This window comes from Macaca nemestrina, chromosome 17 (assembly GCF_043159975.1).
Source record: "Macaca nemestrina isolate mMacNem1 chromosome 17, mMacNem.hap1, whole genome shotgun sequence".
Lineage (NCBI taxonomy): Eukaryota > Metazoa > Chordata > Mammalia > Primates > Cercopithecidae > Macaca > Macaca nemestrina.
Genome location: NC_092141.1, coordinates 58,066,827 through 58,082,355, shown reverse-complemented (window position 1 = coordinate 58,082,355; position 15,529 = coordinate 58,066,827). Strand labels below are relative to the sequence as shown.

At 47.7% G+C, this 15,529-nt stretch overlaps 1 protein-coding gene across 4 annotated transcripts in view; it reads right to left on the bottom strand.

The window, feature by feature from the left end:
• The window catches only part of LOC105472399 (sperm associated antigen 9), a 165,851-nt gene extending 151,399 nt beyond the window's left edge, over positions 1-14,452 (bottom strand). For 2 of the 4 annotated variants that reach the window (XM_011725618.3, XM_011725622.3), the window contains exon 1: positions 13,933-14,452. In XM_011725618.3, coding sequence (XP_011723920.1) covers positions 13,933-14,235 — 303 coding nt within the window. In that variant the 5' untranslated portion in view covers positions 14,236-14,452. The remainder of the gene's footprint in view (positions 1-13,932) is intronic. The other 2 variants (XM_011725612.3, XM_011725619.3) reach the window with 2 other exon arrangements.
• Positions 14,453-15,529: the final 1,077 nt, after the last annotated feature.

Sequence of the window (15,529 nt, the reverse complement as noted above, 5' to 3'; positions counted from 1 at the left end):
GTCAGCAAGTTCAAGACCAGCCTGACCAAAATGGAGAAACCCCATCTCCACTAAAAATACAAAATTAGCCAGGTGTGGTGGCACATGCCTGTAATCCCAGCTACTCAGAGCTGAGACAGGAGAATCGCTTGAACCCAGGAGATGGAGGTGATGGTGAGGTGAGATCATGCCATTGCACTTCAGCCTGGGCAACAAGAGTGAAACCCCATCTCAAAAATAAATAAATAAGTAAATAAATAGTATCTGTTAGATGAGTGGGTTAAACATTTTGGAATAATCAACAAACGGTAAATTGAACCCCTGGGAATAGAGGACCTTAGAAAAAATGCCCAGGAGTACAACATTCATCTGAGTAAGAGGAATCCACAGAATGGTCAAGTAGGTAAGAGGAAAGCCAAGGAATTTCAAAGTCAAAAAACCTAAATATAATGTTTCTCAGAGGAAGAAGTAGCCAAAAAACACTGCTGAGACATCAAGTATGAGAAGGAATAAGATAGAAAACAAGAAAGGCATTTATGAGAACTTTTCTGAATGTTCAAGAATGAGTAGGAGACAATCTGAATATGTATCTAAAGTTTCAGATCTAAATAATTACAAGATAAAATGAATTATTTGCTGCAAGAGCAGCTTAACCTTTTTTTCTTCCCTTTTATTCCCCAGTAGCTTGAAAAAACGCTTAAAGCTTAACCTTTATTAACTTGTTTATTCCATCTAAAGTGCCTACCTCTTCACTGCTGCTTGCTTGGTTAAAAAAACTAAAATTATGGCCGGGGCGCAGTGGTTCATGTCTGTAATACCAGCACTTTGGGAAGCAGAGGCAGGAGGATCACTTGAGGCCAGGAGTTCGAGGCCATCCTGGGCAACACAGCAAGATCCCCCCGACTCTACAAACGCGCGCGCGCGCGCGCGCGCACACACACACACACACACACACACACACACACACACACACACACTAGCTGGGCATGATGGCATACACCTGTAGTCCCAGCTACTTAGGAGGTTGAGGTGAGAGAATCATTAGAGCCCAGGAATTCGAGGCTGCAGTGAGCTATGATCACTCACTCCACTGCACACCAGCCTGGGTGACAGAGCAAGACCGTGTCTCAAAATAAATAGATAAGAAAAATAAATTTAAAAAAAAATTTAAGTAAAATAAAGTGCCTGCCACTCTAGTCTTTATCCCATCACCCTGTTTATTTCCTGCATGGCATCTATCACCATCTGTAATTAACTGGTTTGCTTATTGTTTATCGCAATGTGAACTCCAAGAAAACATGGGCTACCTTCCCTGTCTGTTTCATTAGTGGCTACATCCCCAGGGCTTAGAACAGTGCCTTGCTCTGCCAGGCACGGTGGCTCACGCCTGTAATCCCAGCACTTCGCGAGGCCAAGGCAGGTGGATCACCTGAGGTCAGGAATTCGAGACCAGCCTGCCAACATGGTGAAACCTTGTCTCTATCAAAAATACAAAAATTAGCCAGGTGTGGTGGTGGGTGCCTGTAATCCCAGCTACTCAGGAAGCTGAGGTGGGAAAATCACCTGAAACTGGGAGGCGGAGGTTGCAGTGATCTGAGATCAAGCCACTGCACTCCAGTCTGGGCAACAGAGCAAGACTTCATCTTAATTTAAAAAAAAAAAAAAAAAAAAAGGCCGGGTGCAGTGACTCACGCCTGTAATCCCAGCACTTTGGGAGGCTGAGGCTGGCGGATCACAAGGTCAGGAGTTCAAGACCAGCCTAGCCGATATGCTGAAACCCCGTCTCTATTAAAAATACAAAAAGTAGCCAGGCATGGTGGTGTGCACCTGTAGTCCCAGATACTTGGGAGGCTGAGGCAGAAGAATCGCTTGAACCCGGGAGGCGGAGGTTACAGTGAGCCAAGATCCTACCACTGCACTCCAGCCTGGGCAAGAGTGAGATTCTTTCCATCTCAGAAAAAAAAAAAGGAAAAGAACAGAGCCTGGCTCAATAAATAAATAAATATTTGTTCTTTCTAACCATCTAACTATTTTATCCTTCCACCTACTTGGGGAAATGGGATAAGATAGAACTAGAAAATCATAAAGTTCCCATCCAGCTCTTTAAAAGAAACTGAAGGAAGGCCGTTCGCAGTGGCTCACACCTGCAATCCCAGAACCTTGGGAGGCCAAGGCAGCAGATCACTTGAGACCAGGAGTTCGAGACCAGCCTGGGCAACATAGTTCGATCCCCATCTCTACTAAAAAATAATAATAATTAATTTAATTAAAACTGCAGGAAGAACAAGAGAAAACACACTTTAAAGGGCAATAATAGCCGGACACAGTGGCTCACTCCTGTAATCCCAGCACTTTGGGAGGCCAAGGTGGGCAGATTGCAAGGTTAGGAGTTCGAGACCAGCTTGGCCAATATGGTGACACCCCATCTCTACTAAAACTACAAAAATTAGCTGGGCATAGTGGCACGCACCTGTACTCCCAGCTACTCAGGAGGCTGAAGCAGGAGAATTGCTTGAACACAGGAGGTGGAGGTTGCAGTGAGCCGAGATCGTGCCACTGCACTCCAGCCTGGGCAACAGAGCAAGACTCCATCTCAAAAAAAAGCTTAAAAAAAAAAAGGCAATAATAGACAGGGCATGGTGGCTCACACCTGTAATCTCAGTTACTTGGGAGGCTGAGGTAGGAGGATAGCTTGAGCCCAGGAGGTTGAGGCTACAGTGAGCTGTGATTGCAACACTGCCTTCCAGCCTGGGCAATAGCATGAGACTCTGTCTCAAAAAAAAAAAAGGGAGGGGGGGGCAATAATAGAATCCAGAATCACAAAAATTCTAGGCCTGTACTCCAAAGGAAATCTTATCAGCAGGTAAAAGAATTTCTCAGGCTCTATAATCCTGGCAGAACAGGTAAACAAGTCAGAAACAAGATATCCTGGAAATGATAAAAGTAAAAAAAAAAAAAAAAAAGATGGCTGTGGGGCAGTGGCTGGCACTGGTTATCCCAGCATGTTGGGAGGCTGAGGCAAGCAGGTCACCTGAGGTCGTAAGTTCAAGCCCAGCATGGTCAACATGGCGAAACCCCGTCTCTACTAAAAATACAAAAATTAGTTGGGTGTGGTGGCGGGCACCTGTAGTCCCAGCTACTCAGAGGCTGAGGCACGAGAATCACTTGAACCCAGGAGGTAGAGGATGTGGTGAGATGAAATTGCACCACTACACTCCAGCCTGGGTGACAAAGTGAGACTCTGTTTCAAAAAAAAAAAAAAAAAAGTTACTAGCAAAAATATTAAATGTAGGGTCAGTTTCCGTATTTCTATATCTCAAAGTTTCAAAAAGGGGAAAAAATTATTTTCTTTTTGAGACAGGGTCTTGCTCTGTCATCCAGAGCAAGTGGTACAGTGTGCCAGAGTGCAGTGGCACAATCGGGGCTCACTGCAACCTCGAACTCCTGGGCTCAAGGGATCCTCCCACCTCAACATCTCGAGTTGCTGGAGCCACAGGTGTATACCACCACACCTGGCTAATTTTTCTATTTTTTGTAAAGATATGGTCTCACTATGTTGCCCAGGCCGATCTGGAACTCTGGGGCTCAAGCTATCCTCCTTCCTTGGTCTCCTAAACTGCTAAGATTATAAGCATGAGCCACTGTGCCTGGTCCATAACAGTTTTTATCTAATAATTTTATTTATTTATTTATTTATCTTGAGACAGAGTTTCACTCTTGTTTCCCAGGCTGGAGTGCAATGGCACGATCTCGGCTCACTGCAACCTCCACCTCCTGGGTTCAAGCGATTCTCCTGTCTCAGTCCCCTGAGTAGCTGGGATTACAGGCATGCACCACCATGCCTGGCTAATTTTACATTTTTAGTAGAGACAGGGTTTCTCCATGTTGGTCAGGCTGCTCTCGAACTCCTGACCCCAGGTGATCCGACCGCCTCGGACTCCCAAAGTGCTGGGATTACAGACATGAGCCACCACACCTGGCCAATGTGATAATTTTAAAACAAAACTAGCCAATTTTAACTCCGTTTTATAGATTTTAAATTTTTTTCTTTTCTTTCTTTTTTTTGTTTTTTTTTTTTTGAGACAGAGTCTCGCTCAGTCTCCCAGGCTGGAGTGCAGTGGCCGGATCTCAGCTCACTGCAAGCTCTGCCACCCGGGTTTACGCCATTCTCCTGCCTCAGCCTCCCGAGTAGCTGGGACTACAGGCGCCACCTCACCTGGCTAGTTTTTTTGTATTTTTTAGTAGAGACGGGGTTTCACCGTGTTAGCCAGGATGGTCTCGATCTCCTGACCTTGGGATCCGTCTCGGCCTCCCAAAGTGCTGGGATTATAGGCCTGAGCCACGGCGCCCGGCCTTTTTTTTTTTTTTTTTTTTAGATGGAGTCTCGCTCTGTTGCCTAGGCTGGAGTGCAGTGGCACAATCTCGGCTCACCACAACCTCCACCTCCCGGGTTCAAGCGATTCTCCTGCCTCAGCCTCCAGAGTAGTTGGGATTACAGGCACATGCCACCATGCCCGGCTAATTTTTGTATTTTTAGTAGAGAAGGGGTTTCACCATGTTGGTCAGGCTGGTCTCGAACTCCTGACCTCATGATCTGCCCACCTCGGCCTCCCAAAGTGCTAGGATTACAGGCATGAGCCACCGCACCCAGCCTCAAATTTAAATTTCGTATAGAAAAGTAACTAAAATGTAATCACTTCCTCTCAGATGAGTTTCATTAATTCATTATAAACATATTAAGAAGCTAGTCAGCTCTATAATAACTGACATATACCGTGCTCTTAAAAATTAATTCAAATTAATATAAGATGATATTACAAAGATTCTCTTTTTTTTTTCGACAGAGTCTTACTGTGTTGCCCAGGCTAGAGCACAGTGGCATGAACACATCTTACCTCAGCCTTGACTTCCTAGGCTCATGCGATCCTCCTGCCCTGGCCACCCAAGTAGCTGGGACTATAGGCACGCACCACCACACCAGGCTAATTTTTATATTTTTTGTAGAGACAAGGTTTTGCCATGTTACCCAGGCAGATCTTCAACTCATGAGCTCAAGTGTTCCGCCCACCTCAGCCTCCCAAAGTGCTGGGATTACAGGCGTTAGTTACCACACCTGGTCCTGGAAATGTTCTCAAACATAAATAATATGGTGGTTATATGGCAGAATATTCTCATTTTTTAGGAGATACATACGTTAAGTCCCAAGGCAAAGTATCATAATGTCTGTAATTTAAATAAGTTAAATACTGAGGGGCAAAGAATCATAATGTCTGCAATTTAAAATGGTTCAGCAATTAAATATGTGTATATGTGTGTACGTGTATCTACACCCACACATCCACATATACAAACAAATAAAACAATTACTGAATCTATACAGTGGGTATACAAATGACAAATATACTTTCCATTTTTCTATATGTTTGAAAGTTTTCCTAATAAAAAGTTGGGGGGGTGGCGGAATTACTGAAAAAGTATGCTAATTTTTTTTAAAAAAGCCCTAGCTGGACGCGGTGGCTCACGCCTGTAACCCCAGCACTTTGGGAGGCAGAGGCAGGCAGATCACTTGAGCTCACAAATTCGAGACCAGCCTGGGCAACATGGTGAAACCCCATCTCTACAAAATATCAAAAATTAGCTGGGCATGGTGGTGCACACCTGTAGTCCCATCTACTTGGAAGGCTGAGACGGAACGATGGCTTGAGCCCAAGAGGCAATGGCTGCAGTGAGCCAAGATCATACCACTGCACTCCAACCTGGGCCAGACTTTGTCTAAAAAAAAAAACATAAAATAAAATTCTATACCCTCAACTCAGCACTTCTCTATTACATTAATATATAAATTCCCATGGTTCAGTTCAAACATTTTTGGGTGTGCCTATTATGCCAAACTACTGAACGCTGTAATTCTTAAGAAAATAAAACACAGTATGGCCGGGTGCGGTGGCCCATGCCTGTAATCCCAGCACTTTGGGAGGCTGAGATGTGAGGATCATCTGAGCCCAAATGTTCAAGATCAGCCTGGGCAACATGGGAAACCCATTTTTTCAAAAAATACAAAAATTAGCCAGGCATGGCAGCATGATTCTATAGTCCCAGCTATTCGGGAGGTTGAGATGGGAGGATCATTGAGCCCCGGAGGCAGAGGGTGCAGTGAGCTGGGATCACACCACTGCACTCTGGCCTGGGCAACAGAGTGAGATCTCATCTCAATCAATCAATCAAAAAATCTATAAAAATATTAAAATATGTGTTTTTTAGGCCAGGTGCGGGGGCTTACGCTTATAATCCCAGCACTTTGGGAGGCCGAGGCAGGGGGATCACCTGAGGTCAAGAGTTTGAGATCAGCCTGGACAACACGGTGAAACCCCGTCTCTATTAAGAATACAAAAATTAGCTGGGCATGCTGGCGCATGCCTATAATCCCAGATACTCGGGAGGCTGAAGCACGAGAATCGCTAGAACCTGGGAAGTGGAAGTTACAGTGATCTGAGATCATGCCACTGCACTCCAGCCTGGGCGACAGCACAAGACTCTGTCTCAAAAATAAATTTTTTTAAAAATGGGCTGGGCACAGTGGCTCATGCCTGTAATCTCAGCATTGTGGGAGGCCAAGGTGGGCAGATCACAAGGTCAGGAGTTCAAGACCAGCCTGGCTAACATGGTGAAACCCCATTTCTACTAAAAGTACAAAAAGTAGCTGGGCATGATGACGCACGCCTATAATCCCAGCTACTCAGGAGGCTGAGGCAGGAGAATTGCTTGAACCCAGGAGGCAGAGGTTGCAGTAAGCCAAGATTGTGCCTCTGCACCCCAGCCTAGGCAACAGAGCGTGAGACTCAGTATCAAAAATAAATAAAATTAAAAACTAAAATATCAAGTGTGGGCCAAGTGTGGTGGCTCACATCTGTAATCCCAGCACTTTGGGAGGTTGAGGCAGATGGATCACTTGAGGTCAGGAGTTTGAGACCACCCTGGCCAACATGGTGAAACCTGTCTCTACTGAAAATACAAAAATTAGCTGAGTGTAGTGGTGCACACCTGTAATCCCAGCCACTCAGGCAGCTGAGGCAGGAGAATTGCTTGAACCTGGGAGGTGGAGGTTGCAATGAGCTGGGATCATGCCACTGCCCTCTAGTCTGGGCGACAGAGTGAGACTCTGTCTCGGGGAAAAAAAAAAAAAAAAATGAATGAGAACACTAAAACAAGAACAATGAATGTCAATACCTATTTTCCTGCCCATGAGTCTTATGGGTTCCATGTTCATACACTTCCAAAGATAAGAAGTGTCAAAAGTCGGCTGGGCGCGGTGGCTCACACCTGTAATCCCAGCACTGTGGGAGGCCGAGGCAGGCGGATCACGAGGTCAGGAGATCAAGACCATCCTGGCTAACACGGTGAAACCCTGTCTCTACTAAAAAATAAAAACTAGCCGGGCATGGTGAGGGGCACCTGTAGTCCCAGCTGCTCGGGAGGCTGAGGCAGGAGAAAGGCGTGAACCCAGGAGGCGGAGCTTGCAGTGAGCCAAGATCACGCCACTGCACTCCAGCCTGGGCGACAGAGTGAGACTCTGTCTCACTGCACTCCAGCCTGGGAGACACAGCGAGACTCCGTCTCAAAAAAAAAAAAAGAAGTGTCAAAAGTCTCCATTTAAACAAAAATCATTTTGTTACTGCTTTAAGTGCTGATTCCGTGGGAACAAGTTAGAAAATTCTCAAGTTAGAAAATTTTTTGAGACTCCATCTCAAAAAAAAAAAAAAAGTGTCAAAAGTTTCCATTTAAACAAAAATCATTTTGTTACTGCTTTAAGTGCTAATTCCGTGGGAACAAGTTAGAAAATTCTCAGCAGTGTCTCTCACCTCTGCATTCAATCATCCTATTGTTTTGGTTTTTGGTAAGAAACAGGGTCTTGTTCTGTTGTCAAGGCTGGAGTGCCATGGCCCTGATAGCTCACTGCAGTCTCAAACTCCTGGGCTCAAGTGATCCTCCTGCCTTAGCCTCCTGAGTAGCTAGGACTGCAGGCTCGCACCATCACACCCAGCTATTTTTTTTATGGTTTTGGGGGGAAAGGTGTCTCACTACGTTGCCCAGGCTTGAACTCATCCTTTTTTTTTTTTTTAAGCAAAAGGCCACAAAAAAGCAGTCACAAAATCACACAATCCATTCCCAGTAAAGACATTCTCTCTTTAGCCCATTCTCTCCATGTATGAGTCTATCTCAAAAAGGAGGGAAGATGGCCGGGTGCGGTGGCTCACGCCTGTAATCCCAGCAGTTTGGGAGGCCGAGGCAGGCAGATCACGAGGTCAGGAGATCGAGACCATCCTGGCTAACACGGTGAAACCCCGTCTCTACTAAAAATACAAAAAATTAGCCGGGCGTGGTGGTGGGCGCCTGTAGTACCAGCTAATCGGGAGGCTGAGGCAGGGGAATGGTGCGAACCTGGGAGGCGGAGCTTGCAGTGAGCTGAGATGGCGCCACAGCACTCCAGCCTGGGCGACAGAGCGAGACTCCACCTCAAAAAAAAAAAAGTGGGCCGGGCGCAGTGGCTCACGTCTGTAATCCCAGCACTTTGGGAGGCTGAGGCGGGTGGATCACAAGGTCAGGAGATCGAGACCATCCTGGCTAACACAGTGAAACCCCGTCTCTACTAAAAATACAAAAAATTAGCCAGGCGCGGAGGCGGGCGCCTGTGGTCCCAGCTACTCGGGAGGCTGAGGCAGGAGAATGGCATCGGCCTGGGAGGCGGAGCTTGCAGTGAGCCGAGATCGCACCACTGCACTCCAGCCTGGGCGACAGATCCGTCTCAAAAAAAAAAAAAAAAAAAAAAAAAAGTGTGAGGGGGAAGGAGCTAGGCATGGTGGCTCACACCAGCAATCCCAGCACTTTAGGAGGCTGAGACAGGCAGATTACCTGAGGTCAGGAGTTCGAGACCAGCCTGACCAACATGGAGAAACCCCATCTCCATTAAAAATACAAAATTAGCCGGACATGGTGGCGCATGCCTATAATCCCAGCTACTTGAGAGGCTGAGGCAGGAGAATCGTTTGAACCCAGAAGGCAGAGGTTGCAGTGAGCCACGATCGCACCATTGCACTCTAGCCTGGGCAACAAGAGCGAAACTCCACCTCAAAAAAAAAAAAAAAAGAAAAGGAAAGAAGATGGTGCATCTTCGTTTTTATGTGCAGTCTCCCTCTACCAAATGATGTTAATTGAGCTCTCACTTTGAGAATAACGGTGATAACATAAAAGACCCACAGAATCACTAGGAACTAAATTCCGAAGGAAAAGGTTCTTTAAACTTGTATGTCTACTTTTCAGAAGTTTCTTTCTTTTTTTTTTTTTTTGAGAGGGAGTCTCACTCTATTGCCCAGGCTGGAGTATAGTGGCACGATCCCAGCTCACTGCAACCTCCACCTCCCAGGTTCAAGCAATTCTTCTGCCTCAGTCTCCCCAGTAGCTGGGATTATAGGCATCTGCCGCCACACCCGGGTAATTTTTGTATTTCTAGTAGAGACAGGGTTTCACCATGTTGGCGAGGCTGGTCTCACACTCCTGACCTCAAGTGATCCGTCTGCCTTGGCCTCCCAAAGTGCTGGGATTATAGATGTGAGCCACCACACCTGGCCCTCTTTTTAAAATTAAAGCAAATCATGCCTGTTTTAAAAGAATCAGAAGTTGCAGAAAACCCCTAACATACCCAGTTATAATCTCTCTCTCCAGATCATTTTGTATCCAGATTTTTATTTTAAAAAGTCACTGGGCTGGGCACAGTGGCTCACCCCTGTAAGTCCCAACACTTTGGCAGGATCCACAAGGCAGGAGGATCACTTGAGCCCAAGAGTTCCAGACTAGACTGGGCAACATAGTGAGACCTTGTCTCTATAAAAAATTTAATTAGCCCAGTGTGGTGATGCATGCCTGTGGTCCTAGCTACTCAGGAGGCTGAGGCCAGAGGATAACTTGAGCCCAAGAGATTGAGGCTGCAGTCAGCTGTGACTGTGCCACTACACCCTAGCCTAGATGATTGCGTGAGACTCTGTCTCCAAAAAGAATTTAAATTTAAAAGTCACTGATTTAAAAATAAATTATTCAATAGGTTCACAGGGCTTATTCTGGACAGAGTCAACAGCATGTTCTGGCTGAAAAAGTCAAATTTAAACAGAGTAGAAAGTGAGGAGCTAGCTATGTAAAACTCTAAGGAGAGCATTCTAGAGCATGGGCAAAGGCATCCGACGGGTCTTGGTTAAAGAACGGAGAGGTGTGTCGCAGGCAGCCCAAAGGAGAGAGTGACGGGCATAAGATGACAGATTTCTTGATTAGCATCTGAAACAGGTCCAAATCTATCTAAAATTAGCCCTTCTTTAGGTCATTTTTAAAGAATCCCTAAAACAGCAGACTAGCTCCACACTAAAAATTCAAATAAAAGCAAAGAAAAAAGTCAGAAGGTATTCAAAATATGTCCTATCAATATAAAGATTAAATTTCTGATGCCTTGCTGAGAATTCCTGCAAGCAAGAGATTATAGCACCTCACACACTCCTAAAACATTCTCACTATTTACATACCCACCTAAGTTTCCACAAAGGTGCTCAGAATTTACTCTCTCTGGTGATGGATAATTTCCTTGTTTTCAAATCATTTTTGCTGTAAATATGCTGAGGCACTTACTTTTGCTATAATAGACTCTTGGTCTCCACATTAAATACACAAACAGGCCAGCACAGTGGCTCATGCCTATTATCCTAGCACTTTGGGACGCCGAGGCAGGCAGATCATGAGGTCAGGAGACTGAGCCCATCCTGGCTAAAATGGTGAAACCCCGTCTCTACCAAAAATACAAAAAAAATTAGCCGGGCATGGTGGCACAGGCCTGTAATCCCAGCTACTCGGGAGGCTGAGGCAGGAGAATCACTTGAACCTAGGAGGCGGAGGTTGCAGTGAGCCAAGATTGTGCCACTGCACTCCAGCCTGGGCGACAGAGCGAGACTCCATCTTTTTTTTTTTTTTTTGAGGCGGAGTCTCGCTCTGTCGCCCAGGCTGGAGTGCAGTGGCCGGATCTCAGCTCACTGCAAGCTCCGCCTCCCGGGTTTATGCCGTTCTCCTGCCTCAGCCTCCGGAGTAGCTGGGACTACAGGCACCCGCCACCTCACCCGGCTAGTTTTTTGTATTTCTTAGTAGAGATGGGGTTTCACAGTGTTAGCCAGGATGGTCTCGATCTCCTGACCTCGTAATCCGCCCGTCTCGGCCTCCCAAAGTGCTGGGATTACAGGCTTGAGCCACCGCGCCCGGCCGAGACTCCATCTTTTTAAAAAAAAAAAAAAAAAAAGGCACAAAGCACTCACAGAAAACTAAACACAGAATTCACTCTACATATTGGCCAAAGGGAGACAATTTCTGGATACTGAGCAACACACGATTTATGATCTTTCACGAAAACCGATGGATGGGCCCGCGGTGGCTCACACCTGCAAGCCCAGCACTTTGGACGGCTGAGGTGGGCAGATTGCCTAAGCTCAGGAGTTCAAGACCAGCCTGGGCAACATGGTGAAATCCCATCTCTATTAAAATACATAAAAATATATATATATTAGCCAGGTGGGGAGGCACGTGTCTGTAGTCCCAGCTACTCGGGAGGCTGAGGCAGGAGAACTGCTTGAACCCGGGAGGCAGTGAGCCGAGATCGTGCCACTGCACTCCAGCCTGGCGACAGAGAGAGACTGTCTGATAACAAGATGTGTTTATGTTTGTGGCCTGGGAGTTGGCTTATTTAGCTTTTCATAAATGTTCTCTGTTCTCAGGTCATGACCCTTTGCCCAATGGTTTCACTGCGGAGAATTTATAGATGTGACTGAAAAAATATAAACTACAAATAAATTCACTGGATAACCTATTTTTTTAAAGTCATTTACTTAAGAAATTAATATGGAACCCAGAGTCTAGCAGTCGGTCAGTTTTGTTTTCTGATTCTGCAACCTGTGGCATATGGTTTTCTTGGCACGTGTGACCTTGGCATTTTGCCTATATTTACACAGACTGACAGGAGTTTAAGGCTGGAAGGAGCATTTATTTTATGTGAGGTAAAAGGTCATGTCAGGCTTGCTTGAACCTGTGTGTACATGTGGTTAATTCCCAGTCACTTCCACGTATATCCACACACTGGCAAGGGCCAGTGAGCATGAAGCAGCAGCAAGCCCTCTCAGAAGTAGCACTTGACCTCTGTTCTACAAAGAGTGCTAACAAACAAGTGGAAATTGTGATCCTATCATTATCTAGTTTTTCATCCCATCCTTCCCTATATGAAAGGAAAAGCTCTTGAAATAAATAGTCCATTCTGGCGGGGTGCAGTGGCTCACGCCTGTAATCCCAGCACTGGCATGGTCAGCCCCAGGCCAAAGTGGGCAGATCACTTGAGGTCAGGAGTTCAAGACCATCCTAGGCACCATGGAGAAATCCCCTCTCTACCAAAAACAAAAATTAGCGGGGAGTGTTGTCCCAGCTATTTAGGAAGCTGAGGCACAAGAATCGCTTGAACAGGGGAGGCAGAGGCTCACCGGGAGGCAGAGGTTGCAGTGAGCCAAGATCACTCCACTGCACTCCAGCCTGGGTGACAGAGTGAGACTATGTCTCAAAAAAAAAAAAAAAAAAGAGTCAATTTTGTTTGGCAAATTCAATACCATTCCCTTGAGAAAACTGGATCCCACAATCAGAACTAAAAATCATCACTACAGTCAAGCTTTTAAAAAAGGAAAAGAACTACTTAACCAGATGCAAAGGTATACATGACAAAACAAAACAAAAATTTTTAATGGTGTTACTATTCAGTGTTAGGAAATGAGCTACAAATCTCACATCCTAAAAACTCTTCAAGTCTTTCTGAAAAATACCATGTCATTCCTTCAATAATTAGTTATTTCGCCTCCTTTGATCACCATGTATTTAACTAGGTGTACTAGGTGCTTGAGAAACAAAAATAGGACACTTCACCTGTCTTTGATAAGGTCCACAGAAATAATGCCAAGGCAGGCTGAAAGCTAAAATCCTTGTCACTCTCAAAAGCCAAGGACCTATCACTTGCACCCTAGAACTCCAAAAGGTTCACAGAGTCGAGGTGAGGGCGCCCAGGTCACTGCTCAGGTGGTAGAGTTAACAGGCGACTAAATGCACGTATAAACAGCAGTCTGAGAAGGAAACTCAGACGGAAAAAGTGTTGTCAGCTGTCACCTACATCTTCCCAACCCCGCCCCCCAATCCTTTTTATAAATAAATGGAGGGTTTCTGAAGGGAACTGTCCAAGGTTACCTCCTGATACTGTGGAATGCTCTGGTTTGGGATACCCATGAAATTGTTTATCTATTCATTGAATACTGCCACACAACATCTAAAAGTTGACAAAGTGTCAACCAAGGCACATAGAATATAAAATAAGACCTCTTTCTCAACAAGATTAAAACGCCAAGAAGAAACTGACCGAAAGAGGGAGATCTCTAACTTCCCAAAGCAAGGCAACCCCCTGGAAAGGTACTGGAACTAGCGGAAGTTACATATCCAGGACAGAAGTGTCCCCCTCCCCAGGGGTAAAACTTTGAACCGCCATCTGACTATCCCACGGTGGTCGGAAACTTCCCTCAACAACAAGAAGCAACCAGACACCCAACAATCTCCGCCCTTGGCTAACCCCATGTGTCCTCAGGCCAGGCTGTCGCTTCCTCCCCGGGCCCTGCCTCCTCCATCTCGCTCCCTTCCCAGGACACTCAGTAGCCGGCCTCGGCTTCCAACGCCGGCCTGGGTCCCGGGGTACCTGGAGGCCGCCGGGCTCGGTCCCGGGGGGGCATCGGCCTCAGGCCAGCTCTCCAGGAGGCCAGTCGCGCCTCTAGTCCCCGACCGGGCCGCGACCCCCGCCCCGACCGCCCCCGGGGACGGATCCCGCGGCCCCCGCCCTGCCGCCGGCCTCACCTCCTCGGCGTGCTTGCGCAGCGCCTTCTCCCGCTCGTACTGGGTGATGAGCTGCTCGTTGTCGTCCCGCAGCAGCTCCAGCTCCACCTGGTGCTCCTGGTCCTGCGCGAACACCGAGTCCAGGTTCTCCAGTACAGCCACCACCAGCGGCATCAGCTCCTTGACCACCTCCTCGTCGTAACGCCCGATGAGCCGCTCGAACTCGCGGTAGATGGAGCCGGCCAGGCCGGACACCCGCTCCGACATCACGGCCCCGGAGCCGCCGGGTTCCTCCTGATACACCACACCGTCCTCCAGCTCCATGGTGGCAAGCGGGCGGGCGGGCGGGCGGCCCGGGGCGTCGCCGGCTGAGGGGCGGCACCGGCCCGCACGGGACTGGCCCGGCTTGGGCTGGGACGGGGACTAGGGCTGGAGCCCGGGCCGGGGCTGGGGCTGGGCCCGGCGGGGTGGGGGTCGGGGCCGGAGGAGGGGAGGGGTGGCGTGTGCGTTCTCACCCCAACCGCCGCTGCACCAACTGCCGGGGCGGCCTGGCCGCGCGCGCCACACGTCATCCGCGGGGCGGGGCTGGCGACGCGTCGGCCCGATGGGCGGGGCGCCGCGGGAGGCCAGGCGCGGCCGGGGGCGGGGCCATGCGTCTTCGGGCGCCGGCGGAGGAAGCCGTGGCGTCAACACCCGGCGCCGCGAGGATGATGCGGGCGCCAATGGGAAAGACTGCGGTCGGAGGGTGGGAAAAGTGTCCATCACGGCGGGATTCGCGGGGCGGGTCCCAGGGGAAAGGGAGGGGTTCGGGAAGAGTGACGAGTTAACGTAGCTGGCATTTCTATGGATTTTTAAAGCTCACAAAGCACCTTGTCACTTCATCCCCACAACGGGCGTAAAGCGGCAGATGTTTGGACCTCGTTTCACAGACAAAGAAACTAGGCCCGGAAAAGTGGCGGTGCTCTCAAGGTCACGCCCCTGGAACGGGAAACGGGCTGAGCCGGGACTCAAACCAGTTCTCCAGATTGAGAATCCCGGGCTCCGAAAAAAATGGGAAACAGAAAGGGAGGGGAAAAAACCATAACCAGGGTCTACCTAAGTGGAAAGGTGGTCTCGACTAGAATAGGGCTGTTTTGTGCTATGGAAGAGCAAGGGTGAGATGAGGGGAAATTGGAGTTACTGCTAATAGGTATGGGATTTCCTTTTGGGATAATGAAAGTGTTCTAAAAATTGATTATAGTGATGTATACATAACTCTAAATATGCTAAAAGACATTCAACTTTACACGTTAAGCGAGTGAATCATATGGCGTGTGAATTATATCTCAAGTTATTAAAAAATAAACAGGAAGGGTGACAGCATTCTGGAGAAGGGTGAAACTGAAAAGTTACATGTTTCACTTTCCCAAATAGTGTGTCTGCTACTTCTGGCCAACTTGGGACGGGGACATTTCCAGGCTCCAGCCACCCTCCTTTCCTCAAGTCTCGAAGTGGGGCGGAAAGGGTAAGTGGGAGGTTGGGGAGCAGAGGAGGAAAGGGGTGGAGTCATTGGAGTGAATAAGTCCCATGACAAGTGAGATTTCTGCCGCCTGGCAGTGCGTCACGTGTGGGGAATGGC